Source organism: Engystomops pustulosus, chromosome 8, assembly GCF_040894005.1.
Source record: "Engystomops pustulosus chromosome 8, aEngPut4.maternal, whole genome shotgun sequence".
Taxonomy (NCBI): domain Eukaryota; kingdom Metazoa; phylum Chordata; class Amphibia; order Anura; family Leptodactylidae; genus Engystomops; species Engystomops pustulosus.
The window spans coordinates 95318274-95345677 of NC_092418.1; the positions used below are offsets into that span (position 1 = coordinate 95318274).

At 42.8% G+C, this 27404-nt stretch overlaps 1 protein-coding gene across 6 annotated transcripts in view; it reads left to right on the plus strand.

Moving 5' to 3' along the window:
* The window catches only part of COBLL1 (cordon-bleu WH2 repeat protein like 1), a 97842-nt gene that overhangs the window by 37292 nt on the left and 33146 nt on the right, over positions 1–27404 (plus strand). The window contains exon 1 of one of the 6 annotated variants that reach the window (XM_072121851.1): positions 10693–10767. The exons of 3 other annotated variants lie outside the window; for them this stretch is intronic. Coding sequence is in view for 2 of the 3 variants with exons in the window: in XM_072121848.1 (XP_071977949.1) it covers positions 16789–16823 (35 nt within the window). In the remaining variant the exon portion in view is untranslated. Of the gene's footprint in view, positions 1–10692; positions 10768–13848; positions 13976–16688; positions 16824–27404 lie in introns of those variants that run through there. 2 more of the 6 variants (XM_072121849.1, XM_072121848.1) reach the window with 2 other exon arrangements.

Genomic DNA, 27404 nt, shown 5'->3' on the forward strand with positions numbered 1-27404 from the left:
CCGTCGGGTTTTCGTGCGGCCATGCCCCCCCCCCCCCCCGATTTCCGTCGCGTGCACGCCGGCGCCGATGCGATCGCGTGCGCCGAAAACCCGGGGCAATACAGGGAAAATCGCCGAAAATCGGAAATATTCGGGTAACACGTCGGGAAAACGTGAATCGGGCGCTTAGTAAATGACCCTCCATGTCTCTGGATAGCACCAAAGATATGAGCATCTCTAGTGACACTTTCAACCTCTAAAAAGTGACTCATCTCAGGCATATTTGACTCTATTCTGATCCTTTTGACATGCATTTGGAATAGATTTTTTATAGGGAAACGGTTGAGATTTCACATAAAAGAAGGATTTCTACAAAGGACATTTCATCCGCTACCTGATGGGGCTGGTCGTCTAATGGGTAACGAATCATTTCCCGATTACTGAGTGGATCGGGGATATTGTGCAGATACAGACTGAGAATCTCTTTCTTCCAGCAATTAGTCTTGAGATTATTTAGGAGGTCAGTGTCACAAGCTGGAGAGATAGCATTGTTATGGAAACATTAGAACGCTTATCTACAGTATCAATCTCGTTCCTAGGATTCTTAAAGTGGAAAAGACATACACAAAAAAGTAGTATCTGCAGTTCCTGCGCCAAACCCTGAGTCCCTCCTATATGGGACCTGATACCGGATTACCGGAACCCCAGTCAGATTTATCAAGTTTATTAATTTTATCAAATTGATTTATTTATCAAATTTATTAATCACTAATCAGATATTAGGATTACGAGTAATTAATGGTAACAAGACCTTCCCACAACTATGGAATGAGGAATATCTGACGGCTTTGTTTTGTTACTTGTATTTGCATTGTCATCTCTGACAGCCAGATTAAATAATTCCTGGGCGTTCTTCATCTGCAGGATCCGGGGGTTGTGATGTTAAGAAAACATGTGCATAATGTCCGTGCAATAGAGGCCCAGATCCCTGAAGGCTGAGGATGATTATAAGAAGTGTCAGATCACACAGTAAATTATTCTCGTTTCTTCTTCAGGGGTGGGGATAGTAATGGTTTTGTCATGTAAGAGAATAGACGCGGATATGACAGTCACTGCCAAGAAGAAGAGTGCAGAGAGATCCCCCCAGGGTTTGGGCTTTGGTTTGGATGTATTTCAAAAAACAACATGTGACTTGTCTGTGTTACTTACCACTCAGATATTAGCCCCCACCTTTGTGCTCCTGTACAGCTCCTTCCTCCCCCGCTGATGTCAGCTCACAAGGCTGGGACCTCTGTGAAGGAGCAGGAGGGAGGAGCTGTACAGGAGCACAAAGGTGGGGGCCAGCATAGACAAGTCACGTGTTGCTTTGTGAAATGCATCCAAACCAAAGCCCAACCCCTGTGACAACCCCAGGATTTTGTCAGGGTGCAAGGTAAGTTATAACACACAACTATAATATAATTCACATGCTTATATAAGGCAGAGAGGCATATGTGCACTGCAGGTGTGAGGGGCTTTTACAACCTGCGTTTAGTGAAAATGAGGTCCCTGGTGACAGGTCCCCTTTAATAAATGTAATTGCTCTCCTCTGCTCTCCTTTTAGGGGAATGGGTGGGGGTGGGGGGGAAGGGGATTAGAATACAATCATAGATTGCAAAACTCAGGATATGCTAATTATGCACGGCCCTGCACCTCCCATTCCCATGCTGGTAGCATGGAGAGCGAGGTTACGTCACCTCCCTCTCCTAGCATGAAGGGGGGTGCATAATTAGCAGTCCCCCCACTCTGTGCTGGTAATTATAAGTGTCTTTTCTAGGTGATTCCGGTGTGTCAAGACTAGTCCCGGACAGCGCCAGGATGAAGATGAAGAGGAGCGGAGGTGAGTATTTCTAGTAGCTTCTAGAAGTGACTCATCTGAGACAGCTTATGACTCTTTTCACTCTTTTCAGCTCGTTTTCCCATGACTTTGGTGGAGATTTTTTTTTATAGATAAATTGGTGAAATTTTACATTACACAGGGAATTATAGAAGGGACATTTCATTCCCTACATGAGGGGGATTGTAGTCTGGTGGAGTATAAGCTATTGACAGTGTCCCTTTAAGTCAGCTGGAGTTACAGAGAATTGGACTCCCATAATTTGGTAAGGATGACTTCTCCTAAGGTTAATATTCTATTCTATTTAAAATTCTGCTACTAAAAACTTTTTAAAGAAAGCTTCGGGTAAGTATTGGGTAGGTTGGACTTTTACGCAACTTTTTGTAGTACAATTCCCCTTTATATTTCTCACTTTAAGATTCACTTGCAACGAAATATAGAAGTTTTATGGCACGAAATAAATCACTTGTTCCGTCTTCTCTGCCTAAATAATATTGTCGCGTATGGTTTTCATGTTACATAACCGTTTTATGTATCACATCAACACTAAGAAATTACATTAATACGTTAACAACAAAGAGCCTCATTTTTCTATCTATTTTTTTCCGTCCATTAAAGTTTTAGAACATTCACAGATAATAGGAACCTTCTTTTTTCCATTTCTTTCCATTGACCCGGGTTAAACTTCTTTCCCCCTACATGAATAAGAATGTTACTTAATGTTGCCTGGAAAAAATGGCGCACTCACATAAAAAGACATCTCTAAACAACCCCCAGAACGCCCCGGACAAAGGCTGCATTGTCCTGCTGCGAGACATTGCATGAACTTCACATCTCCTAAATGCCAGCAGTTTATATAGCTGTGGCCTGGTTGATTTCGTGTTTTTATATGATATTATAATATTCCTAATGCTGGGGAGAGGCAACACCCGCCGCTGAGAAAGACCTGCCTGCAATGTGAGACGATGGATGATGCCAAGTCACTCCATGAAAGTTCTAAGTTCTTTTAGATTCTATTGTTTCATTGTGTATGATTTCTGCAACAGTTCATTACTCGCTCATTGGGTTTTTGTGTAGCCCATTCTCATTTTGGGCCAAACATTTTCACAAACTAAATTCCTATTTTATCACATTCCTTAGGGTGGTGGCACACTTTGCGTTTTGAACCCGTTTTTGGTCCGTTTTTAAGCAGTGCGTTAAAAAACGCTTGCGGTTTTTGAAAAACCATCCGTTTTTTGAAGTCTTTGTCCGTTTTCCAATCATCTTAATTAAGATAATTGGGAAAAACTTTCAACGGACTGCATGAAACGGCCCAAAAACGGGTTCAAAACGCCACGTGTGCCATCACCCTAAGGGAGTATCATTAGAGAGGCACCCTGGGAAAAATATGCAAATAGCTCTCTAATAGGCTTCTCTAATAAAGTCCTTGCTTTATGGGTCTACATTGATTATTTGAGCCTCTATGTATTCATGGTTTATTGGGGAAATTTCTGATGACAGGTTCCCTTTAAAATTGTGAAAATGAGCCTGAGAGGCACACACCAGTATATCAGTGTACTTGGCTTACAATCCTTCATCCTGGTGGTAGAAGTAATATTTAGCTGCACTGAAATAGAAAAGACACCCCCATGCCCATACTTCACCTAAAACTTGTGTTTACGGGTAGGAGTCATGGCTTCCTGTAGCGATCTGTTACTAAGTGTCTGGTAGAATTCCAACTATTTTGTAGCAGATTTATATCAGATGTTGCCTAATACTTGATAAGATGAGTATGCACAGGTATGTTAGGATTGTTGGAGAGGGATTAAAATGGTTGAAAAACATGGCTTCCTTCTTCCAAAAACAGCTCCTCCCCTGACCATGCGTAGTGTCTATACAGCTGAACTGCAACACCAACATAAACCATGGTCAGGGGTGGCGCTGTTTGTGGAAGAAAGCAGCCATGTTTTTCAACCTTTGGACAAGCACTTTTACGTATCTATGATCTTGTGATCGTACAAGCAGAAATGTTTGAACCTCCTTGCAAAATATATTTTAGGTCATTAGCCGTCCACAACTATTGTATGGTGGGAGATCTCAGCTCCGAGTCACGTGCGACTTGGTTACCTGTAATGTCCTCCTGAAGACCATTCACTAGACTCCTAAGCATAAAGAAAGCAGGGACTTGAATGATGCAAAACAAATCCGGAGAGTAGATTGGCTGGCGGTGTCCAGCATAGTATAATGGATTAGTGTGATCGACCTTCTGGAACCAGAGTAGAGCATTGATCAAGTTTTAGACAGTGGAAGTTGGGGTGAACTTACTTTGCTTCTTATGTGGGACCCTTATTTTTGTCATTTATAGTACTGGTTTCTTCATAAAGGCAGCTGGACCCAGGTGCAAACCTAACCTACACCCCCTTCTTCTACCTGTGGATCAGACATCATGTTATATGTAATAGGATTGCATTAGTAATAGACTCCAAGTCATATACATAAGATATGTTACCAATGAAACATGATATTATATGTACGCTTTTGGTTATGGTCCTGGTTCATATAGTTTCTGCTAGGTCTTATAGAATTTATACATCCTGTAACACTTTTGGGAAAATGTCAGAAACAGCTCACTTTTCCTGCAGTGCCTCCGCAGGAGTAATGAAGCATTGCACCCTGGAAGCATTGAAATTTCCGTATAATACATTGACATGCCAAGTCTTCTTTGAAGCTGCTTATCATGTTTGGGGATAGATGAGGGTCCTAAACTGGGGATCTTCCTCTATAAAATCAATGACATTTTCATTCTAAGAATATTTAATATAATTTTTAGATGTTTGCACTCAATATGCATGTATGTGATGTGGTCAGACTTGTTATCAGATGTTCTTGTTCTGACAGGGTTGTAAGCACCCGTCTAAGATTAGCATCGCTCTCCTCCGAATGCTTTTCCCATCTCAATGTTTAGGTACATAATAAAACACATAATGATAATTGCAACAGAAAGATTAACCGATTTATACAATCAAAAGAACTGGTTATTCCAGACTCGTGTAAGTATATCCCCGGATCAGAGCTCCTAAGACCGGTATAAGGAACATCCAATCAGATGCATGAGAAGCGCCTTACTTTTTGCTAGAAGATTGTTTATAGCATTTGGGTATTTCAGAGGACAAGTTAAGTTTAGACTTAACCCTGTAGTGGTAGTCGCCTGCGCCACCATTCACATCACGGTATTGGACTTTTCACTGTGGTAAGAGATGGCTTTCCATCCCGGACAGACTTTATAGGCAAGACTGGACCGTAGGTTCCTGAGTTGAAGGAGGGATCGTCATCCGGAGTATTTGGCTTTGAATATTCGAAGAGGTTTTCAAGGTTTGATGACCTATCCATACCTAGATGACATCCACCAACCGGCACAAAGTAGGAGCTAAGCAGCAGGTTTGGAGGACAGACTAAACAGAGAATGGAGCTGGACTTTCATCTCCATTCTTAGTCGTTTCTCCGGCTCCCAGAAGCTTCTAGAGTTGGTTGATTGATGGGAGTCCTGATAGTCAGATCTTCATGTTCCGATGGATCCTTTAAATTACAATTCAGGTTCTCTAAGATGAGAGAAAATGGAAAGTGCATTTCCCACTGTGAATGACTTGGCTTGACCATAATTTATATATTGACACATTCTCCAACCAGAGCCAGAAGGGGTTGTCAACGCATGTCTCTGAGCCAAACTATTTAGAACGATACACGTCTACCTATGACGCCAATATACAGTAGATGGGATGTTGCAGTCAGTTTGACTAAGGCCTCATGCACACGACCGTACATGAAGGTCATGAGCTAGCCACAAAAATGTCAGCTAGGACACAGCCGCCATGGAGTTCTGTTGTACATGGGCATGGTGCGGTGAGACCGAGCTGGGCAGCTGCCTCGCAAAATATAGTAACACATATAAAAAAGACAACAAGGGAGGATTGCACCTCGTGTGATAAGGTCGAGGGAAGAATTAATATCCAGGTAAGTAAAGTAGAGGTGCTCAACTGGTTACCACTATGGGCCCAATATGGGGTCAGATTCTTTAGTGACTGGTGTAGTTTCCTTCCACTAGTAGATGGTTACCTCAACAGCTCCAAATCTGGTGACCGCAAGGGGACCGTGTTTAATAGAATACAAAAGGAGAAAATAACAGGGTAACCCAAAACGTGTTACCTTTAGATCGTCTTATTGTGCCTTTTGGCAATACAAATAAAAGTTAGCTGGAACAGAGTCGAATCAGTTCATTTCTGTTGAAGAGACCTCAAACTAGAAGGTTACTTGCGCACCAGTTAAACCCTGTCTTTCTCTTTTTGTATAGTTCTCAAAATATAGAGCAGGTCCTATTCCAGCCAGCATTAGGGGCGGGAAGATGGGAGGGGTGAGGAGCGCAAACCTTGCCTGTTTTATTCGACCCATGTCGGTGTGCATGAGGCCTAAGATTATTCAGGTCAATAGCAAAATTGGCATCGTCTGCCATACCATAACGGTTGAAGGTCTATGAATTCAGGTCTGTGGAATGTCAAAAGTGGCCCAGCCCACGTAAAGGCGACACAGATCATTCACATCCAGTGTAATAAACTGTGCAGATTATGTTCTGTTGCCAAAAAGTTGTGCAAAAAATACTTTGAACTCCAAAGAAAACATTAGACTTCATTTTAGTATATTGGAAAATGTGTCACTGGAGCCATCGAGCAGTCTTGGCAGATGACTGTCACAGAGGGTTCATCGCAGATTTAGACTGAAGTTTTCACAAATGTGTAATGTAAGTGGTTTATAGCTTCAGAAATGAAAACATTGAAGGCGCACGGATAAATGTCCTACCAGGGGACAGTGTTCAATTATTGGAGATCATTCTATACTTCATCTAGAATAGAATGGCAACCATGTGTATACTCTCAAAAATATCACCCTGTGTCTTAAATGCAGCTCTAATACAGTTCTATGCATCTCTATGGTAACAGACTACAAAAACACTGGGGGAGAGTTATCAGTTCTTCTACTTCAGTTTTTTGGCGCAGACTCCTCTGCGCTATGTGGGCAGCCTTGGGCGGAGTGGCTTCCGGCAGATGGAGTGGGTCGTGCAAGCCCTATCTGTAAAAAACGCTCCCATATAATTGGTTGGTGGGGGTGGGGGGTCACATTCTTCCAACAACTGAGATGGGAGCATAGCCATCTCCATCCAACAGAAGCCAACATGACATGGAATCTCTCAGGAAGTCCTGAGTCCCGCATGACCTACGTCATTTTAGGTACTGATTGACTACGTCACCTCCAAGCCATTTAAAAAGTCTTCGAAAATTCACTGGTGAATATTACTGAAAATATTGATGTATTTGATGTATCCGCTGGGTGGCGGGAGGGTGGGGGTGGCTGTAAACTATGTCCCATCAGTCACTATACTTGCAGATCGGAGGGATGAATGACTGCAAGGCCGGACTACACAATCTTTGCTTGTTGTATGTGGTCTAGTGGCGTACAAGCCATGAAATAATTGCAGTTCCTCGTGCAACATGTTGTAGTATATTGTGGGAGGATTTTTGAGGAAGAGAAGGAATAAAGGAATATATATTGTGTGTAATAGATTCATAAATCACTTATCATTAGTGTCCTGTCATATGGGGGTTGTTATTCTCAATTGATTTATATGAATAATTCACATTCCTTAAGAAACTACTCAAAACATTCCTTTTCGGACGACTCTCCAGCACTACGAGGTGCCAGATACTGAAGTATCACTTGAACTCTTTAGGAATCCTTTGATATAAACTGGAGAATAAATTCTGGATATGGCCAGTTGAGTACACTTTTATATGGTTAGATATTCCTTGTTTCTGAACGAGATTTGTAATAATTTGTAATAATCCATAGATTTTTTTTTCTAAGACCATTTTTGTAGAACTATCCTTGAAAGGTTTTACCCCACTAATGACCTTTTGTTATGCCAATACTAGTAATTCTCCCTTTTTGGAGGTACACACAGTTCTATATACATGTTACAATATGGTTGCAATGCGGTGAACATCTTGAAAATACCTTTGTGAGGCTAATGTATATACAGTATGTCCCTACTGTATGGAAGACCAATGGATGTACAGTATGTCCCTACTGTATGGAAGACCAATGGATGTACAGTATGGCCCTACTGTATGGAAGACCAATGGATGTACAGTATAGCCCTACAGTATGGAAGACCGAAGGATTTACATAAAAGACATACTATATGGAAGGCTTATGGATGTACAGCATGGCCCTACTGTAGGGAAGACTAATGGATGTACAAAATGGACCTACTGTATGGAAGGATAATGGGGGTACAGCATGGCCCTACTGTAAGGACCGCTAATGGACGTACAGCATGGCTCTACTGTAAGGAAGGCTTATGGACATACCTTGTGGACCTATTGTACTTACCAAGTGTGAAGAAAGATAAGTAGCTGTCAGAACATCGGATAAGTATGGCGCCACATAGTGCATCACATTAAGGCCAGATTATTGGCTGCTTTAATAACTCTCTTTGTCTTTGTCTTTTTTCTTTCTTACTTAGCTCCTCCAGACAATCCTAACATCTCACTAACATCATCCGTCGCCGGAGCCTACAGTTTTATGGATCCTTTGTACAGTGATTGAGCCACTGCTATTTTCTTGACACTGTAATTGGCTTCAAGCTAGTAAAAAGTAATTGTGTCGGAGATGGAATCTGCTTCTAATATAATGTCGGAGTCACTTTTTAGTCCCGGATTAAATTCTATTATACAGAGTTTTGCGAGCTGCCACAATGTTGATGGCGAGGAGCGTATGGGTTGTGTGTCCTACCAATCCAATGTGCTATTATAATGTTATTTTCATAGGGGACCATCTTATGTGTTCTTATGTGTGTGTGTGTGTGTGGGGGGGGGGGGGGGGCTAACCCAATTCTAATGGGAAGCAGCCTTATGGCACTTCCACCACTCACTGTCACTTGTATTATACATGCCTGCTGCGCTCGGTGTACAGGCCTTACCAGAGAGTTTTTTCTACACAAGATTTTTATGACATATAGTATACACATGTATAATTATTATTGCATTTTATTTTTTTTCATGGATTTGCAATTTTTGCAAGTTTTTAATGTTTTCTTTAAAGGAAACCTACCACTTGAAGTGGCAGGTTTCTGATGGAAATACCGGGCACCAGCTCAGGGTGAGCTGGTGCCGGAGCTTATTTTTGTTAGTGTTTTAGACCGCGGTATCGCGGTTTAAAACACTTTTTAAACTTTATAGCCGGCGCAGGGAGGTACGCGCTCGGCGATACCGCGGTTTAAAACACTAACAAAAATAAGCTCCGGCACCAGCTCACCCTGAGCTGGTGCCCGGTATTTCCATCCGAAACCTGCCACTTCAAGTGGTAGGTTTCCTTTAAAGCTCAGAGCTAGTGTCGAACGGACCCAAACCGCAAAGTTTGGGTTCGTACTGAACCCCGTTAGAAGTTCCCGTTTCGGTTCGGCTACACCCCAGCTGTTAATGCGTTAAATTCTTTAAATGCTGCTGCCAAAGTCACCAACAGTATTTACATTGCAGTGCCCCTGCGCAACGGCACTCACCTGCCGGCCATTTTGGGGAGGATCGGTGCTTCTCAATTGATGACCCTCCATAATCACGGTCAGGGGTAATTTGAATGTCGCTGGCGACTTTGCTAGCAGCAAACAGTTAACAGCCCTGTTTAGTGGCAGCGACGATCGTGTTACTTGTTGAGGTCCCTAACATGTTTTTTAAATTCAGGTTGAGATTTTAACGGGTCCACTCATCACTATTCAGGGCACGCTGGTTTTCTGGCTTTGCCCCTGATTAATCTTATAACTGTGTCTGGTGGCAGATGTTGGCACATGATATATCACTGATTTGCACCCCAAAAAATGTGCAAATACTCACCAGTCCACACCAGGCATAAGAAATAGTTTGGTATACGTTGCAGCACAAATTGCTCCCAAAATTGTGCAAAAACAGGAGCGCAAAAATCAGCCTAAAGAGTAATCGAAAGCAGAAGTTCTTGAAAAAAACTGGTGCAAAGTTACATGTGCTCCATAAACCTTGAGATTAATCTCATGCCTCTGAGAAGTGTAGCACTTTGCAGCCAATCAGAACTCAGCTTTCATTTTATAAACAGCTGTGTGAAAATGTAAGCTGAGCTCTGATTAGTTGTCATGGGCAACCAGAACAGTTCTGTTTTCCGATCTCCCCCAATATTTGTTGTGATAGCAATTCCCCTTGACTAAAATGCACCAGTAGACGCCATCTCGGCAGCCCTGGTCCAACATTTACATTTCACTTTTATTACAGTACGACTCGTAGCTTTCCCATGTCATTTGGTCCAAAGTTGTCATATAACAAAATATAGTCAAAACTAAAGGGAAACCGATAATTGATGGATTCACTGGCAGGGCATGCTGGGAGTTGGCATAGCAATCTTGCCAGCACTAAATACACATATAGGGGGAGATTTATCATCAAGTTTCTGAGGTAAAACTGTTCTAGTTGTTCTTGGAAACCAATCAGAACTCAGCTTTAAGTTTATAAATAGCTGTGGGAAAATGAAAGCTGAGCTCTGATTGGTTGCAATGGGCAACTAGAACAGTTTTGCTCTAGGAGATTTGTGATAAATCTCCCCCATATTGATCATTACACTGCCCGGGAAATGATTAGCAGATGTTGGCATGGACGGGTTCAGGATATGAAGCAGATTTGTTGCGTGCAGTATACAAAGTTCATGTTTTACCTCTGCTCCTCTTGGCATTGCCAAGTCATCTGTCTCATAAAGAACGTGTAATACCTTCGTTCTCTGAGGGCAGCGCAAAATGTTTCTTACAAATAAACTGCGGCTATGGTTACCTGATCAGGATGGCAGTGCCAGCGGGGCAGCAATTGCAGGTAAATCATTGCGACAATAAGGTGACCGTATCCCTCCCGCTCTTCCTTCTGACTCACCCAACCGTGACAGCCCCCTGTCCCCCGTTAGCACACCCCATACATGGAAGTTGGGCAGGTACAACCAAAATTGGTGGCTATGGTTGACTTTGATCATGTATGAATGTGTCTAAGGCCAGAGTGTCAAATCATATGTTTTTCTCCGGTTCACAATGACCAAATTTGATCAGATTTTGGTTGTTGTTTAATCATCCAAGTTGTGTAAGATTATCACATACGAATCTGACCGCACTAGGATGACACAAGTGCCAACCGTTTCTTTTAAAAGCACCCATTGGGGCACATTTTTTACCCGGTCCTGCAGAGTTCACAGAAAGTGCATTGGGGCAGATTTACTTACCCGGCCCATTCGCGATCCAGCGGCGCGTTCTCTGAACAGGATGCGGGTCCGGACGGGATTTATGAAGGTAGTTCCTCAGCCGTCCACCAGGTGGCGCTGCTGCGCTGAAAATCAACTGAACGTGCCAGAATACACCGAGCTGGACCAGGTGAAGGTAAGCGCCTCCCAAGCGACACAATTTCGGTTTTTAAATGCGGCGGTTTTTCCGAATAAGTCGGGTTTTCGTTCGGCCACGCCCCCCGATTTCCGTCGCGTGCATGCCAGCGCCGATGCGCCACAATCCGATCGGGAGCGCCAAAATCCCGGGGCAATTCAGGTACAATCGGCGCAAATCGGAAATATTCGGGTAACACGTCGGGAAAACGCGAATCGGGCCCTTAGTAAATGACCCCCATTGTCTGACTAAGATCATGCGCACGATATCCTGCATGTGTCTCTTCCCCGCTCAGGTCCACCGGAGTTCACCTTCTTCTTCCTGGTGCATGTAAGTGCTTGATCTTGTGACACAATTTGAAAGTTTAATCCTGCACCAGTCCGAATCAATCGGATCGGCACGCACCCCGATTTCTGTCGCATGAAAGCCGGCGCAGCTGCGACAGAAACTGATCGCGTGTGACACAATCCCAGCGTAGACACCTATTAAATACCTGTCAAAGCCTTGCAAATCCCAAAAACGGCGCAGTCTGAAGAAAGTGAGTAGCGCGACCCATAGTAAATAAGCTCAATTGACTTTGATGGATGAGTCTCATGCACCACCTAGATCATTGTAGTGAATGCTGTGTTCTCCATTCATAGAATCAGAACAATGAAAAAGATTTGATTTTTTTATTTTTATTATGATAGTAATATCTATATAATAATATAAGTTTATTGCTTTTTCTATGGTGGTTGAAACCAGGCAGTACAACCCCCTTAGAGCAGGGGTCCTCAACCTTCCTTATGCTGCGGCCATTTAATTCAGTTCCTCATGTTATGGTGGCATTCACCCATAACACTATTTCCAATGCTACTTAATAACTGTGATTTTGCTACTGTTATGAATCATAATTGAATTCACATGGATGCCCCCAGTAGCCGTTAGTCACTGTGATGCTCCCATGATCCCGCAGTCACAGTGATGCCCCCAGTAGCCGTGAGTCACAGTGATGCCCCCAGTAGCCATGAGTCACAGTGATGCTCCCAGTATCCCGCAGTCACAGTGATGCCCCCAGCAGCCGTGAGTCACAGTGATGCCCCCAGTAGCCATGAGTCACAGTGATGCTCCCAGTATCCCGCAGTCACAGTGATGCCTCCAGTAGCCATTAGTCACAGTAATGATACATGTAGCCCAGAGTCACAGTGATGCCCCCAGTAGCAGGTAGTCACAGTGATGCCCCAGTAGCCATTAGTCACAGTGATGACACCAGTAGCCTGTAGTCACAGTGATAACCCCAGTAGCTGGTAGTTCAAGTGATACTCCCAATGAGCCGCAATCACAGTGATACCCCCATCAGTCCCAGTAATGCCCCCAGTAGCCGGTAGTCACAGTGATGCCCCCAGTAGCCAACAGTCACAATACAGTAGCCAGCAGTCAAAAGTACTTACCTGCGCACACTCCCATAGGCTCTCCTGTTTTCTATGGCTCTCCGTTCTCTTGTGTAAGGATGCTAGCAGCGTTGTGCATCTTTGTGCTGCCAGGGTCTGGGAGAGAAGAAAACTTATTTCCAATGGTCTTAGGGGACCCATAGGGTAAAAATGTTTGGTACAAATTCACCTCTCTCATGAATTGTAAAAATTAAAAATCCACAGTATTTACCAAATTTGGGTGTTTTGAGGTTTGCATGTTTCTCATAGCAATCAGTCACCAGTGAGACTGTATCCACAGGTTTCAGTTGAATCAGATGACCATTATACCTAGAAGCTGGCGTTGGCAACCCAGGCCAGTTCTCATGTTTCTAGTACGGCATCTAAGGCCTCTTTAACATGGACGGGAATTTTCCGTGTTTGCTTACTGTACTGTTTTGGTACAGGTAGCATACGTCCACATGCATTTGCATTTAAATGGACGTATTGCCCATCGTTCTGTACTGGGGAAAAGGATAGAGCTTGCTATATTTTTTCCCGTACATAGGGCCGTGCTGCACTCCAGTCTCCAGCGCACGCCTGCATTAGGAAACATCCAACCGGAAAGGGAAGGGGCATGGTCATGCGTTTCAAGTGATAGGTGACAGGTACCATGGGGGACATTTATCTTATGTCTGGAGTTTGAGTTTTTTTTTAAGGATTGATGAGGCAAGAGAGTCTGTTGTTTGTCTGAAAAGTTACACGAAAGTCGCAAATGTTTAAACTTTTACCGTGACTTTTACTGTGACTGCACAAAAATGTGCAACTTTTTCAGATGTCCACATCCATATTTTTAAGATGAATCGGACGCAACAGTGTCAAACTGGGCAAACTTTGCAAAACGTTTGTAAAAGTTGCATATTTTGGCACCATTACATTACAAAGTCACTCCCCCCCCCCCCCCCCCCGATGTGTTTTGTCTTGTTTACATTCTAAAAACTTGTTGCTTTTTTAGATCACATGGGTTTCAGTTGATACGCATATGCGATTGGGCCAAAAACCTCCCCCTTCTGGTTGAATTGAATTCCTAAATGGGATAATGAACATAGAATTGGCATGGGCTGCTGGTGCCAGCCACTAGGTATAGGGGTCACGTGATCTGCTACGGGTGGTCACATGACTAGTCCTGCAGTAGTGATGCAAAAGGGAAGGGACAGCTCTGCCTGGTGGTTGCAAAGTGCAACAGAACATGAGTATTTTTTCCTGCTGGTAATTATGTGTCTCATACACGTCTCACATTTATGGCATTAATATGCTGCATTGATATTGAGCACATGGCTTGATACAGGTCTCATCCACTTCAGGGGCTCCATCATGTGCTCACGTTACGTTGCGTTGCGTGGTCTCGGTGTGTATTGCAGACGCCGTTTCCTTCATGGTGGCTCCTCCCGGCGTCTGCTCTTTTCTGCCTGGGGAGCTTTTTATTATGTTCTATTCTTGTTTGACTTTTTCCCTTAGTTCCCACAATTGTGTTTGTATCTAGTACTTTATGTATGTAAGCGCAGACATTCAGGGAATGTAATCATTGCTGCTACTTTTTACATTGCCTAAAGCCCTGTTCACACAGCATTTATTGGCTGTTGCATATTAGATATTGAATAATTCTAGAGTTAAAGGTTTCGTGAAAGAAGAATCGCTTTATCAGGACTGTGCGTTTGTCCTCCTCCTCTTCAAGGTTTTGTCCATGATGTGATAAACATTACAACTTTCTTCCAGAAACGGCACCACTGCTGTCCACAGGTTGTGTCTGGTACTGCAGTTCGGCACAACATGTGGACTAGTGTCAGGCTGTTTATGGATGTAAGCAAAGGGGTTTTTACCTGTTCAACCCCTTTAATAAGGGAATGGCATAGGTGTATATTCACACATAATAGATTTCTAAATCTTAAAATCAGTTCTATATGGGTTAGGATGTTCTGGTGGCACGTCCATGTCTATCTGCGACAAGTCTGATATAAGGAAATATTCTCGTATTATTTTGACAGCTATCTAGTAATGGTTTTGAGTAGGATACCCAGAACCTGGGGTCAGGCCCAGATTGGCCCACAACTGAGCAAGTGAATTTAATGCTTGGCCCTATAACAAGGCGAACCCTCATGGCGCATTCACACATTGGGGCATATTTATCAGGACCTCTGCGCACCGCCAGTGGCGCAGAGGCCCTGAAATAATTGCAAATGCTAGCTAATTGCTAGCTTTTGCGATTATTTTCCCCAATCCGCCACCTTCACGCCAGTGAAGGGGGGGGGGCGGCCGGCCGAGCGGGGGGCGCGGCCAGACGGGAGTGGGCCGGCGCGGGGCAGAAGCCTCTTCATGCATCGGGCTGCGAATTTACAGCGGCGGGGCTATCATACGCTGGCGCACGAGCACCAGCGTATGATAAATATCCCCCATTGCGTTTTGGCCAGCATTTTCATTGCGTTTGAAACACATTAAAACAGCTGAGGAGAGGTGATTTGGCTAATTACATTACTGTTAACATTTCCTTTTACAAAATGCATCATAAACGCAATGTTAATACATGTGTTAACAAACGTAAATGGTAATGTAATTAGGCAAATCACCTCTCATCAGCTGTTGTACTGCGTTTCAAAGCCATGAAAACGTGTCCAAAACGCAATGTGTGAACGTGCCCTCAGGGTGCGGTCACACGTCACGTTTAATGCATGCGTTTAAAAATCCATTGCAACAGGTAAAGAGAGATTTGCCGAATCAAACAGCTGTTAACGCGATGTTAACGCATGCGTTAAGAATGTGTTACCGCATACGTTTTGTAAATGCAAGTGTTAACATCTGTTTAATTAGGCAAATCTCTCTTCAGCTGTTGCAATGCGTTTTTAAACGCGACGTGTGACTGCATCCTCAGGGCGAGTTCACACGTTGCGTTCACACAGCTGAGAGGTGATTTGCCTAATTACATTGCTGTTTACATTTGTCAATGCAGTGTTAACAAAACATGTATGTTAACATTTCATTTACGATGCGTTTTGTAGACGCAAATGTTAACTGTAATGTAATAAGGCAAATCACCTCTACTCAGCTGTTGCAATGGGTTTCAAAACGCAACCAAAACGCAATGTGTGAACAAATTACAGCTCTTGTAATTTCTGGCGGGAGAAGTCCTAGTGGCTGGACCCCCAGCATTACACAGTTTATTCCCTATCCCAGTGATGGCTAACCTATGGCACTGGTGCCAGAGGTGGCACTCGGTACCCTTGCTATGGGCACTCAGGCCATCACCAGAGATGACTCCAGGTATCTTCCTGCAGTCCCAGACAGCCCAGGACTTGCTGTGCACAGAGCTATATTAAAGTGACAGCTCTACCTGGGACTATTTTCTGCTTTATTGGTGTCCTCAGGGGCTGGTATCAATGACAACTGTGACAGAGAAGGGAGTATAAATCACAAATTACATTTCTGTGTTGGCACTTTGCGATAAATAAGTGGGACTTATCACTGCCCTATCCTGTTTGTTGGAGCTAATGGGAAGACGCATGAAGTGAGGTGTTCTTCACAATTTTTTCAAGGTAGGACATCCATGCCTCATCTGCCTGGTCCACCCTTCTTGCTCCACCTTATTCCGAATTTACATCAATTCATCTCAGTACAGCTGGTTTTTGCCCCCATGGACAACCTATATATATATATATATATGAATAGAGCTGATGTGTAGGATCTTATGAGGGCCAAGTCTTTAGCTCCTGGAAATCTTTGTTGCGTTAACCAAAGCTATTTCTACCCCTTTAATCTCTATTGTGACCAACTACGAATTTCAGCCAAGTATTGTGTCCCCTAGTTTAAAAAGTAAAAATCTCGATAAGAACGGTCGTCCGGTTTGCATGACTGAATTCCAGCCATGAGAAAACTTGACGACTGCGTAGAAGACATATTAAAGCTTCTTAAGAACCTGAGCGCTCAGTGAGGAGGATTATTCCTTCCTGGCAGATCTGCTGCTTGTGAGAGAAGGTAGAGCCGCACAGGAATAGGCCGTGACTGATAGCGGGTGCGGACACTGTGGTCAGATGAAGGGCAAGCTATGGAAGCTCCTGTGCTGGAGGTAAGAGGTGTCCATTACTGTAAGGTGGACTTTGGTTTCTTCACAACTTTGGATAAAGCAGATGTAGCAGTGCACTGGATACGATCCAACAATGTAAGGTATTGTTGTTAGTGATTTGTGGGGTGCAGCTACAGCAACTCTACAGTTTTAGATAAGGTTAGTATGTACGGGACACTTGGGTTGCTGGAGGGGTCAATGCTTGTACAGTATCAATGTCCATTCCAATGCGTAGGACTGCAGTAAGTGCCTCCTTCATATGCGGTTATTGTGGTCCCCGATATCAGCGGAGACATAGAGATGTACCTGCTGCATAAGGGTGATGCCACACATGGCGTTTTGAACCCCTTTTTGGTCCGTTTTTAAGCAATCCGTTAAAAAACGCATCCGTTTTTGACAGGTTTTACCAGTTATCGTAATTAAAAATGGTAAAAAAACGTTTTAACGAACTGCTTAAAAATGGACCAAAAACGGGTTCAAAACGCCATGTGTGGCATCACCCTAAGGGGCCTGAGACATCCACATCCCGCCTGTGACATAAGAAGTCCAAATGACATACAATAGTTTTTGGCCTTGTTAGACATCCTAAATTGAGGCCCCACATCTTCATGGTATACCTCTACTTTGGGGAAGAATTTTTGTACAGAATTTTGAAGTTGTGTACTGGAGGCCACCTTCATACTTGGGGGCGTAACTAGGAGCGGCAGGGCCACATTGCAGACTTCTGAATGGAGCCTCAATCCCCACTTAAAAAAATATACATATTTGTATACTTCCAATCACTCACATTTATTCACTCCTGTGCAAACATACAGAGCATATACACATCACATATACACACATACAGTGTATACATAATATATACATACGGCAGATACACACACATAAAGGAGATATCTGCAGTATACCATGTTTATAATGGTGCACATCCTCCGTTCTTTAGTGTGTCAGGTTGGATGCTGGGGCCCCTTGTCGCTGTGGGCCCCATAGCAGGTACTATGGCTATTACTACTGAAGTTTTGCCTCTCACACTGTTAAAATGCTAGTGAAAACCGCAATCAATATTTTTCAAGTGTCTCAGTAATATGTTTTTTTTTGTGTTGTATTTTATTTTTAAAAATGTGCTTTTTTATTTGGTGTTTTGGTGTTTTTTTTTTTTTTTTTTTGTGCGGTGAATGACCCCTCTCCACGATGTGATTTCTCGGCAGTTCCCAAAATAACCATCTTTAGCAAAACCGTCCTCCTTCAAACCTGTTCTGTCAACGCAACCGATTTAGAACTTTTTTTATGTCCCATCCAAAAATAACTTCAAATAATAGCAGTGATCCGGGGACGCCCATCGGTCACATTTCTAAACAATGGCTTCCTAAAATAATCAGGGAGTTGTATTAAAATCAATTAGTTGTGTTTTTTTTCTTTTAGTTAGCGTTATCTTAGCAAAGTTCGCACAATCTCGGGGGTGGGGGGTGGCGCTTCCTTTATTGTTCCTCTACCATTTCCCCTCCCGTTGTTCATTAAAAACAATCAGTCTGGAGAGAAACATTGACATTCCTGACAAATGACTCGTCTTTTTCTGCCACTTAACTTTTTCCAAAATATTCTTTTTCTTTTTGGTTCTTCTTGTGTTTTGGGGATTTTTGTCCTTATTTGGCAAGAAAGATCTGTAGCAATCTTGTCTGGTTACCATAGGATGGGATTTTGGAAGCTGAGCTGTTCAGATGCTTCTAGTACTGAATGAGTTATACAAGGCGAGGAGCAGACTCCACTTGTAATGAAATCATGGGTATTCATGTGATCGCCGCAGGAAGTCAGAGAGTAACGCGGGCATGTGATTACTCTCAGGATTTCTTTCTGTTTTTCTGTTTCGTATCTGCTCTTTTAAAGGGAACCCGTCACCAGCTTATATCTAATTAAACTACTAGTCCCCTTCAAATACGGGATGAAATGTTCTTTCTAGAACCTTCTTTTATGTGAAATCTCAGCCGTTTACCTATTAAAAAATGATCTCCTCGAAAATCCGGTGAAAATGAGCAATGAAGAGTCATGTTTTGCCTGAGATTAGTCAAGTTTAGAAGCTGCAGATTCCTTTATCTTTAGTTCTCTAGGAACTTGAAATATTGGTGTTGGTGTCATATTAAAGATAAAAATCTCACCTTTAAGAGCACATCAGGCTTCTGTGGTCTACAAAACAGGAGATACAGGCACTTAAAGACAATGAGGGGAATTTAATATTTCTTACCGGCCCAATTTTGATGTAAACACGGACAATCGTGTCTCCAACTCATTAGCATATTTTTATAAAGTGTAAGGGACCTCCGGAAAGATAAGTAAACCGATGCCACTTAACACCTACGTTAACAAGCATATCATTGGTGAGAGTCTACCACCAGTAAATATGGCAATAAATATCCCTTATAGGGAACCTGTCATCAAGAACAGGCACAATAAACCTTACTGGCCCTCCACCATTGTGCTTTTGTTAAAAAGAGCAGTGCAGGCATCTCAATTTAAATCTGCCAATTTAAATCATTCCCCAAACTTTTTGTGCCTTTGTCTATGGTGACTCCACCCATTGGCATGTGGTCCCGCCCATTGTGAGGCATCGTGAAATGGTAACAAGATCTGTAGTTTGGTCACACAGTGCTCACTACTACATTCACCATGCAGTGAGAGGGACAAGATCTGAAGAGACACTGAGTTGTCAATCAAAAGAGGGAGGCGTGGTTCACTAACAGCCTGGAGAAAACATGACTCTTTTCTTAAGATGTTGACTCTTGTCTAGTCATCAGAAAAACGGTTGACATGGGGAGGACTTTTTACACTTTACCAGCTGGAATTACTGGTGTGAGGGGTACAACGGTTCTGTGAGGTGGTTCTTTAGTGCCTTAAAAGATGGTGACAAGTTCCCTTTTAAGTCCTGTTTATCAAGTATAACTTATGAAGACAAATGTAAACAATAATTGTATTTTTCCCTTATGGTCATAAAGTTTCTTTGTACCAGTACTACCAGTATATCCTAGTTATCGGTACGTGGATGGGCATGTATGTGCATTTTTTACCGATACTGGATACTGCAATCTCAATCTTTAGGACATAGTGCAATGTTATTAACTCTAGAACATGTGGAGCAATATATTTTTGGACATGCTGCATAAGCGTAGTATTGTAGCTCAAGTCAACTTTTGTGAATTTATTGCAACATTTATTGACCACTCACACAAAAACATATCCACTGTATTTTGTCTATGGCATAGAGCCATGTGTCTCCATGGTTACAGACCACAAAGAAGCCTGTGTAGTCTGATTCTGTATTCTATGGGACAAATGGAAGGAAGCACGACTTCTGTATCAGACTAAAATGATTTGCTCCAAAAAAAAAAAACACAATTGAATTCATTTTAATAGAACATTTTACTGGAAATGTAACATTACACAATCATAATTTTAAAGTGGTCTTTAATCCAAGTACCAGAATTCCCCTAAAAAGTACATGGATTCCGGGCAGATTACAAAAATTTAACTTTTTCCAAGACTCTGTGATGTGAACATACCCCAAAAGCTGTATTTTTGTTTCTGTTATGGTACTTTTTTAATGTTTTTGGAAATGTAATATGTACAAGTTCAGGTCATTGCCGGGCATTTAATGGGGACGGCTTCTGCTGTAGATGAAGACCAATGCACAAGGGAAATCCCTAGAACATGGGAAGATTGTTAGCTGAAAGTTATTTCCATGTAATGCAGGGCGAGGGCTCCCCCGCCCCATGTGACTCGCATCACCCCATTTACTATGTGCCGTCCTTGTGCTTCTACTATCGGCTGGAACACAAAATACTTCTATACCCTGCAAAGTAGGCGCCATTTACACATCTGTACAAAACTGTGAGCCAGGTCGCCATATGTTCCTAATCCACATTTTATAGATAATTTTTTGCTAAATTTTTTATTTTACTGCTATAACTGGTAAAATATGGGATGTAAAATGCCTAAAGATTGTCTAGAAGTGTAGGGCCAGACAGACTCGAAACCTCAGTGATTTGGGATGAGAGCAGTCCGGGCTTTGGGCACAGTGTCATTGGTCTTGCTGAATTGGTGATATTCTTTTTGCATAACTTTTTGCATAACTGTTGATAAAAATGATTAATTTTAGGAAGTTGTCATAAATTCCTGTGTTAACTGCAATTCGCAAGAAAACCTGCCTCCTCCTTGTCTCATTATTACTGGGGAAGTAGCCAAATAAGCTTATCTCGTTCTCCTAAAGCCCTCATCTATATCAGATAACATGCTTCCTGCAGATAGGACACAATGTATAGTCTGCACAGCTCATCCTGCTCTATAACATGCTGCCTGTAGATAGGACACAATGGGGCTCATTTACTAAGGGGCCGAATCGCTGGGTTTCCCAAATATTTCTGTTTTGCGCCGTTTGTCCCTGAATTGCCCTGGGGTTTTGGCGCACGCGATCGGATTGTGTCGCATCGGTGCCGGCTTGCATGCGACGGAAATCGGGGGTGTGGCCGTCGGAAAACCTGATGGATTCGGGGAAACCGTGGTATTTTTAAAAAAATCGCAAGATCAGCACTTACATGCACCGAGGAGAAGAAGGTGAACTCCGGCGGACCTCGGCGCAGCAGCAACACCTGGTGGGCATCTAGCGCACGACCTTCTCCTCATCGGAGAACGCGCCGCTGGATCGCGACTGGACCGGGTAAGTAAATGAGCCCCAATGTATAGTCTGCCTAGCTCCTCCTGCTCTATAACATGCTTCCTGCACAAGGGACATAATGTATAGTCTGCTCAGCTCCTCTTGCTCTATAACATGCTTCCTGCACATTGTAAAGTCTGCTCCACTCCTCCTCCTCTATAACATGCTGCCTATAACTACTGTTATGCCACTTGCCCTTTTTTTTACAGTTTTTGGATTGGGACATACAAATCCCTTTTATCATATCTTTACATCTTATTAAGAAAGAAACTTCTGATCAGAATGTGCCGGGGATCTAGGACTGATTCCCTGGGAATCTACCTGTCCCTGATTCCTCTCTCTGTCTTATACATTGTATGTGCTGCACATTCATTGTTTATAATTACTTCCACAAACCTAAGAGGATTACAATAAGTAGAATTATTGTGATTTATGAAAGTCAATTCCATTTTTCAGAGAAAACAATTGCTCTTAGTAAATAATTAAGTTGCTGCCGGTAAGAGGTGACGCTGCATTCATGGGGTTTCCTGCTATTGACTCTACTTTTCGCTTTGTTTTAACCTGTTCCTGTCTGTTTTCCCGAGTCTGTGGTTTTTATATTCTGTATTTGCCTTCCCTGACAAGAGTCCGGGAGGTCTCCATCACTTTGAGAAACTCACTGACAGATCCTGTGTTACATAGTGGATAGAGATGAGGGGACCCGATTTCCGCAACTGGCCACGGCTATGATTGGTTCTAACCAGAGGCTGGCAATTTGCCGGATTTGCTGTACGGGTGCCAATATGGCTACATGTCTGGGTCTCGTCAACTGAAGCTAAACTGAAACATTGGGGCACATTTACTTACCCGTTCCTTGGAGTTCACCGTAAGTACATTGTCCGGAGAACATGCATTGTGCCGCGATTCACTAAGATCGTGCGCCCGATATCCTGCATGTGTCGCTTCAGCACTCAGGTCCGACAGAGGTCACCATCTTTTTTTCGTGGTGCATGTAAGCGCTTGGGCATGCGACACAATTTGAATGTTAAATCAAGTGCTCAGGCCAAATCAGTCAGCCCGCCTCCTAAATTGTGCCGCACGGCAGCTAGCGCATCTGCACCAAAAAAGGATCACGTGTGCCAAAATCCCAGCGCACATACTTGTTTAATACCTGTGCAAGCCGTGTAATCCCCGAAAAAGTCGCACAGTCCGACGGTTAATGAGCCCCATTGGGACCGCTTATCTCTAAAAAAGAAGAGTTTCTGTATCTCTAGCGCCACCTATGTAGAAGAATCTGATTACAACATAAGACGTCAGGTGACCCATCTTTGCAGTGTTTCCTGCAGGGACAAATCTGTAAACTGGCAGCCTCCTTATGAAAAAAATTTTGGTAAAGAAGTTTAGGAGGAGCGTGCACTGTAGTAATGCAGAGGGATTAGGAATAATTTTTAAAACGCCATAAGCATTTTTTTTAGAATTTTTTTGGATATGTCACAAGATTTACCATAATCATTCATTATCTAAGGTGATTAACATAACATCAGAGAGCAGGGGCTATCAGGGCCCGCACCACTGCATATCAGGTACATCACATTAAGAGTGCCCTTTTGGACCTTAGGCACATTGCAATGTCTTCTATCAACCTTACAATCTTAAAGGGTTTGCCCACTTTAAGCAAATAATTTATAATGTATGTGTATTGAAAGGTTATACAATTTTCAAATATACTGTACTTTATTCATCAATGCTTCGCGGTTTCCTGGATCTCTGCTTGCTGTCATTCTATAGGAAGCTTCATTGTTTACTTCCTGTGGACAAACACCGGTTCCTGGTCATGTGATGTCATTATATCACAGAGAGTAAACAGAGCTGTGTGTTGTAACAAGCCGTGCACCTGTGTGACATCACATGATCAGGGATGTAACAAGCTGTGCACCTGTGTGACATCACATGACCAGGGATATAACGAGACGTGCACCTGTGTGACATCACATGACCAGGGATATAATGAGACGTGCACCTGTGTGACTTCACATGACCAGGGATATAACGAGACGTGCGCCTGTGTGACATCACATGACCAGGGATAAAACGAGCTGTGCACCTGTGTGACATTACATGACCAGGGATAAAACGAGACGTGCACCTGTGTGACATCACATGACCAGGGATAAAACGAGCTGTGCACCTGTGTGACATTACATGACCAGGGATAAAACGAGACGTGCACCTGTGTGACATCACATGACCAGGGATATAACGAGACATGCACCTGTGTGACTTCTCATGATCAGGGATATAAAGAGCGGTGCACCTGTGTGACATCACATGACCAGCGATATAACAAGACTTGCACCTGTGTGACATCACATGACCAGGGATATAATAAGCCATGCACCTCTAAAACCATTAGATGATCAGGGATGTAAAGAGTGGTGCACCTGTGTGACATCTCACGACCAGGGACAGATTATTATCCACAGGAAGTAAACAATGAAACTTTCTATAGAATGACAGCAAGCCGAGATGTAGAAAACAGTGAGAAATTGATACAGAAAGTATATTGGAAAAGTGTATAACTTTTCATTACACAAACCATATCAATTGTTTTCTAAATGGGGACAATCCCTTTAACACCAGACTGGTCCTGCTTATAAGGGAAGATCCACTGATACAGTGTATTGTCTTAGGGATTTGCAGGAGGTGTTATCCCTTAATACCTGTTTCAAAGTGTCTTCAAACTGGAGTTTTACTTCAAGGTGAAGCTTTCAAGGTCAGATCATTATTTCTATTGAAGTGGATAAGGAGACAATATCCCACAGCAAGGTGATTGTAATAAGGAGAGAACACAGAGTCAAGCGGGATAAGCACGTGAAGAGACTATATAACCAGCTCTTACCTTCCTATTGTATGTATCTATGGTTGTGCCTGTATATATGGCCCATTAATAGTATGTATAAACTGTTGCCTGTCTGTATTGTATCACTGGGGCGACCTGTACTGATGTGTACTGTATAATGGATGGACTGTCCTGGTTAGCTATGCATTGTGTTACTGGACTGTCTATAAATTTATATTGTATAAAGGAAGATGAGTCTGTATATTTTCAGTATCTTTCTCTTAAGTGAAGTAAGCGTCTCTTACTCCTATCCTGACTTGAATAACATAGTAAGGCCTTTGTATCAGGAACTAGATTTTTATCTTTGGCTCACAATTCCAACTATGTCTTTATTTGTCTGTTGTGATTCTGAATGCCAAAAAAAACCCATCACCATTATGATGACATTTAAAAGATGAGATTCGTATCTTTACAATTAAACCAGAACCATGGTTATAGCTACTATAGTCCAAGATGGGGGCATCTGAACTGACGCTCCTCCTCCAGCTTCCAAAAGTGTGTAATCTAAGATAAAAAGTGACTCTTCTCGGCTCATTTTTATATGACTTTGGAGGTGATATTTGTTTTCTAGGTAAACAGGTGAGAAAAATTCTAGAAAGGATATATTTTATCCCCTGCCCTGAGTGGGTTGATAGATTAGTGGTGTTCAAGAGCACCCTGGAGATGTACATACCATGCTGCGGGGGCTGCTACATAGATTCAGGGGCATTTGGATTTTTTCTTCTAGCCTACAAGGTTTCGGAGATCAGAAAATATATGTGACCATTATAATCCACTGCACTGTCAAAGAGGAGGAGCTGGAGCAGAGGTAGGGGCGTGTGTTATGATAATATATTCTCAGACACGTAGAAGATTACCATTACACAAATCCCTTTCCCAGCACCTCATCTCTGACAGTGGAGAGGATTATAATGGTCAGATATTGCACCTTATATCTCAGCAACCAAAAAAAAAAATTCAAAGTGCCCCTGAATCTCTGGTATGCTAATCTCTCTCGTTTAAGGCTCCTTCACACCAGCCGACAAAGATTTTCTCAAAGTCGAGAAAATCTTTGAAGCGAGCCTGTGACAGCCTATGCTATGCTGATTTAAAAAATGCCTTTGTCTGTATTCTGAATAATTTCAGTACTTTATATAAGTTTTTTTCACACTGGCTCCCTGCAAGCAGCGTGTGGCAAGTCCTCAAGGAGGGGGTAGCAACAGTCTGTGTATGCCTGTTTCAATCCTCTCTCCTTCACACCAAACCATCTCCCTACCCGCTTCTTATCGTGTGCATTGAGCAGACAGGGGAGGGTGAAGTATGGTGTGGAGTAGGGAACAAAAAAAAGATACAGGCTGCAGCTGCTCCTCCTCCAGGACTCACCACACGCTGCTGGCAGAGAGCCAGGTAATGTGAAATAAACTTTCATAAAATACTAAAAGGATTCAGAATGCATTTTTTACATCGGCTCAGCAGAGGCTATAGGAACCTGTCACCAGCTAAAAATGACATTAATGGTGGCAGGTTTGCTTTAAGGTTCATGTTACCAGCTGTGAATTTGCTGTGATTTTCCCACATTTTCTTTAACAATCCCTGTAGATTTAGCTTGTATTGGCCCTGATGAAGGCAGTGTTTATTCCTTCTGACCTGAAAATGGACCTCTGCTGTTGACTAATGTTGGGCTCTTGGTATTTTAGAAGAAGGACCAACAAAACAACGTCTACAGCTTCCAGAAAAAATTCTCACGTAGATAGAGCACCCAAAACAAGTAACCCTGTATGTTCTATGGGTGCCCGTTGCACCGTAATAGTTGCTTTGAGCTCCTCTGTGGCTCATCCCTTTAACCCCCTCCATTCATGGAAAAATACCTCAATTACTATCAGCAGCTACAAGAGGCTTAGAGGAATCAGTTACAGATCAGGTTGCAGGTTATTATCTCTCCGTTTGCCGGCTTTGTTCTCGGGGAAGAGCTGGATAGTGATATAACTATTAGGCTACATACCGAAATGTCCGTAGATCTGTACCGGAGCGCTGCAAAAATGATCGTCTAGGGTAACGTTAAGACAAAAGAAGACTTTTGCTTTCAGGAAGGAAATCAAGCAGGAACTATTGAGGATCGAGTCAAAGAATCCGGATTTCTTCTCCTGCCAATTGCCTGGAGGTGTATTGTGGCTTTACAAGGTGTCGGGAACACTGCGCAGTATTATTCCATTACTTACTGGATAATAGAAGGTTCTCTTCCGCTCTGTGGGTGTTGGGATGTTGTAGTTTACATTCAGGTGTATAGAAGTGGGCAGAGTAGTCATCATCCAGTGAGTAGTCATCTTCCTCTGCAGGCTCTGGTAGTTTTGCAGAACTTTATGCCACATAATATTCCTAATGTTTTATGGCCATTTTGCCGTATCCTCTTTATATTGCATGTTCTGCTTACACGTCTATAAACTACGTGTGGATAAACATCATGGGTTGGTGACAGAACCTGGAGATTGTGGAGAGATAAGTGGTGCCTTATCCTGTAGCCCCTGGACATCGCTTTCTGCACAACACAAGGCCTATATTATACTACAGGGCCATACAGAAGACGTTGTGCCATTTACTATAGCAGTGCTGATATAACACACCGGTCTCATCGTTTGAGTCCTATTATATTCATACGCAGACCACTGGCTAATGCCTTGTGGTGTCAAGGGGCTTGTCAGTCTCCATCCCAATAAACTGGGGTAGCTTTGAAGTACTTTGCATGTGAATACAGCCAGCCTAAAACTATGGGACTAATGTATTCTTTCATCAATACAACAAGCAAATTTGTGCAACGAATTTCTGTTCCTTTTCGGCTATTAATAGTGTGGACCAGCAGTATTTAAAGGGAACCTGTCACCACAATTTCACATGTACAGCTGGTGACAGTTTAAAGGCCTCTATAGGAACCTAACAGCCCTCCTTCTTTTAGGTAAAAATTGTTTATTTTACATCCCCATTAAATCAATTTTATCCTATATTACCTGGAATTAGAGGGGGCATGTCT